General features: G+C 38.4%; 1 protein-coding gene across 1 annotated transcript in view; it reads left to right on the forward strand.

The window, feature by feature from the left end:
* Positions 1 to 3,682, forward strand: part of LOC101863843 (muscarinic acetylcholine receptor M3) — a 52,167-nt gene extending 48,485 nt beyond the window's left edge. The window contains exon 2 of the mRNA XM_005107620.3: positions 1,504 to 3,682. Coding sequence (XP_005107677.1) covers positions 1,504 to 1,679 — 176 coding nt within the window. The 3' untranslated portion in view covers positions 1,680 to 3,682. The remainder of the gene's footprint in view (positions 1 to 1,503) is intronic.
* Positions 3,683 to 4,239: the final 557 nt, after the last annotated feature.

Consider the following 4,239-nt stretch of genomic DNA (forward strand, 5'->3'; position numbering starts at 1 on the left):
CCCCCCCCTTGCGTTTTTTCAAAAATATTTTAATGACACTGTCGAAGACGTACAAATCGCTACCTCAGAATTGCAAAATTCTATCTAGTGACGTTGGTGGCCTAGTGGTTTGACTACCGGACTCGTAATTGTGAGATTGCAGGTTCGGGGGTTCGAGTGGCGGGCCCGACGTTGTGTCCTTGGGAAAGGCACTTTACATGAATTTTCCTCACTTCATCCAGGTGGGAATGGGTACCCGGCTATAGACAGCGAAAGATCGAGTTAGTATGTTAGTGTTTCTGCGCCTATAAATGGGCAGCTTAGCTTGCACTGTATGCTTCCCAGGAAGTTGAGGTTGTTTCAGAATGCTCTCAGGTCTGCTGTGGTAATAGTATAGATTGTGAAGCGCATAGAGCTTGCTGTTGAGCGGGTATTTGCGGTATACAAATGCAATCTATTGTTATTACTACCTAGTTTTGATAAATCTGACATCAACGATTTTGAGTTTCACATCATGCCAAGCTTTTTCGAATGTAATTCTTTGAATATACCTTAATAACGACTCCGAATACATCTGACGATTTTGACGGAGCAGATAGAACATTTGTGAGGCAGCGTGGTGGAATCAGGCTCTCGTCAAAATAATAAAAGTGAAAAAACATGCATTTTTCCACAGGTTTGTGAATTTTAATCATATTTTTGGTTTTTGGTTCAACACAGTTCATGCTCATTAAAGAACTCGTTTCTGGGTGGACTTTTCTGAAAAACGTTGAATAAAGGCACAAAAAATGTAAATTTTCAGTTACCACGGACTCTTAAGCTAAGGAAATAACTAATCTTTGGCGGACATTTTCTCCCTAATTTTACTTCTGAAAACAGATGACCCCCACCTCCTTCATTGGCAAATATCTCAACTTGCATTCACGATAAATGGATATTTTTTGCATCCAAATAAAAACAAGTGAACAAGCTTTATGAGGGTACCAATAACTATACATGCCCAAAAATTGACGAGAGCCTGATTCCACCACGGCGCCTCACATTTGGTTTTTGTTCTCATGGTATTAGATCTAGTACGTGTAACTCAAAATGGCCAAAAAATGTCAGACAAAACTTTGTAATTCTAAGGTAGCGAAATGTCAAAGACACCCACTTCTCTCCTCGATAACTGATGGCCGCCTTGGAGAATTTGACTGTAGTTCGATCCCCTATTCTCCCTTTATTTTTTAAAAAACACTATCCGTACGCCGAGTTTTACTATCGTGTCCATACGACGTTGGGAACTCTGTGCCACCACTTTGAAAGAGGAAATTTACTCGTTAATCCGATCCTTACCCTTTGCATAGCAGTCTGTCAAAATGATTCTTTTGAGAATTACTGAAAGTTTCAAAGAGATCTTCGTACTAGAAGTATTCTAAAATCTGAAGAATACAACCCCGGGGGTACAAAATGACCCTGGGGCGTATGGATAGGGTTAAACAATATACTCACATACAATTATATTTCTGTGCTCTTCATCCACAGGTTACTGGTTGTGCTACATCAACAGCACGATCAACCCGCTGTGCTACGCTCTCTGCAACGTCAACTTCCGAAAAACCTTCTGGAGAATTCTTACCTGTCAGTGCAGGAAGAGGCGTGGCTCGCTCCATAGGATGGTACTTCCGGCAACACACATCAACAACCTCATACCTCGATGACCTCCCCTTGTCCAATTTTCACGATAATCGCCCTTGCGTTCACGCAGACGCGAGAATACACTCATCCCGCAGAGTGATGACGTCACTGCCTCCTTCTCGGCACTTTTGCCTGAGATCAGCGACATACAGCTGCTGCTGTCTTCTTGGTTTGCACGCGAGCTGCAGAGTGCTGTTTTACAGTTTTAAACAGCTTTATTTTGCTGAAACCAAAGTGCGTAACCGAAGACCAGTCGGATACAGCGGAGCGGAGTGCACAACAAACCATTGGCGTAGGCCTAGATGCCTCGTACAGGCTGGTATATGCCGCCTGAAATCGGCGTTGGCTTGACCTATCAAGAGCTCTAAGCTCTTCAAAACACTATAAACTTTGACAGAAATTGTCTTCACAGCTATAAGTGAAGTTTTTTTTGGTTTGTCCGCTTGTTTTTAAATATAATAATATGTCTCTGAGCCTGTACCCTTACACATGCTACGTAGTTTTATCGTGTTGTTGTTTTAGGTTGATATTTTATAATACTATGAAATATGATATAATTTGTGTTGTGATAGATTCTCCTGTTCTCGAATTTGGTCGAGAAGTGATTCAGGGGACCTTTCTTTTTGTTGTTTGTTTTATGTTTCAAGAGCATGTGTTTAAGACCACTTTAGTTGGAGCTCTTTTGTTGTGAATATTCTCCTTTTCGAAGATCTTACGTTTTATGAGTATGAAGCTTAGATACCGTGCTTATTTCTTTTATTGCCTAAAAATATGGCACTTCTAATTACTGATATTTTTTTCAACCACAAAAACGGTGCAAAGTAATACATTTATTGAATTATATTTACTTGCATTGTTTAAAAACTCTATAGAGAACATCGGTTTCATTTTTGGGCTTACCTGTGAGTATGCCTTTTACGTCTATTGGACTGATTATTTAAAGTATGAGAGTTGTTCTCCCTGGATTTGTTAATTTATCTTTAAGTTTACTTTTCTTCTTTAATCAAGATTATTAACAATGTAGAAATATAAAAAGACGCAGATCTTGTCGAGTCTTTGCTAAAACGTGCAATCTGTTGTAAAATGGTTTACAAAATATCAAAATTATTAAGGTCTTAACTTGTGTGTGTTGTGTTTATGTGTGTGTGGGGTGGGATGGATGGGAGGGGGGTGCTTCCACCTTCCTTGCCAGGGATAATGCAGTGTGTGGGAAAGAAATGTTTTTAAAAATCTGTTTCTAATTGACAGTATTTGTCACATGGCACCATGAACTGATAAAAGATTCAAAAGGATTCGCATAATATCATTTGAGCAGTTGTTTGGGTAGCCTACTTTTCGTTTTATTTTTGCTACTTTTCTATTATTATGTTTTCTGAGCTACAGGAGAAGTTGCTCTTATAACACAGACCCAGAAGCATGATAGTCTATGTTATGCCTTGAACATCTTTAACAGATTGGGAACATTCAAATCATTTATTATTTGGGTGGAAGAGTGAATCAGCGCTGTAAGGACCAAAGGCTGTGTTGCGGAGCATTCAAACGATCGTACATAAATAAGAAACATTAATCTATATATCTCATAGTATGCATGATGTCATTACAGACATGGTCGACGCAACTCCCCCCCCCCCCTCATTTCCCCCATTCCTAAATGACATAAATTGTGTCAATGAGGGTGTAAGACACCTATACGCAATTGAAGTTACTTTTTTAAAATTTGTGATATTGTATTTGAAGGGATTAAACAAAGATTTCTCTAAGAGAACTTACATTTGAGAAACAAAAATAAATTATGCTTTCATTAGTGCGATATCATTCATGTTGCGCTTGAATTGTCTACTGAATCAACTATCTTGTCTTGAACTGTACATTCATTTGGATGATATTACCAGCAACAGTTAGCCATAATAATATGGAGGGTTAAACCTCTCTTTCAGTACGTATGGATTAGATCGGAACGATTATGTTTTTATTGGTGAATTCTAATCGTTTTCATTTACAATAAACCCAAAATACGCACAATGTTTATAATGAGGTTTTATGTGGCTATTTGATCCTGTCTGAGCCAAGCCAGAAAAACGAAAGAACACTTACATTACGTGTAATCCACTTCTCGTGAATTTATTGGGATGACTAAAGAGGTTTCGGATCGTAGTTTGTAAAATACTATAATGGGCTCAAATAAATGAGAGGCAGCGTGGTGGAATCAGGCTCTCGTCAATTTTTGGACAGGTAGAGTTATTGTTGTCATCTTTAAGCTTGTTCACTGGTCTTTATTTGAATGAAAAAAATATCCATTTATCTTGAATACAAGTAGAGATATTTGCGAATAAAGGAGGTGGGGTCACCTGTTTTCAGAGGTAAAATTAGTGAGAAAATGGCCGCAAAAGATCAGTTATTTCCTTAGCATAAGAGTCTGTGGCAACTGAAAGTTTACACTTATTGCACCTTTAATCAGCGTTTTTCCAATAAATCCACATAGAAATGAGTTCTTTAATGGGCATGAAAGGTGTTGGGCCAAAAAACGAAAATTTGACAAAAATTCACAAACCTGCAGAAAATGCAAGTTTCTGAACTTTGATT

This window comes from Aplysia californica, unplaced genomic scaffold (assembly GCF_000002075.1).
Source record: "Aplysia californica isolate F4 #8 unplaced genomic scaffold, AplCal3.0 scaffold00616, whole genome shotgun sequence".
Classification (NCBI taxonomy): domain Eukaryota; kingdom Metazoa; phylum Mollusca; class Gastropoda; order Aplysiida; family Aplysiidae; genus Aplysia; species Aplysia californica.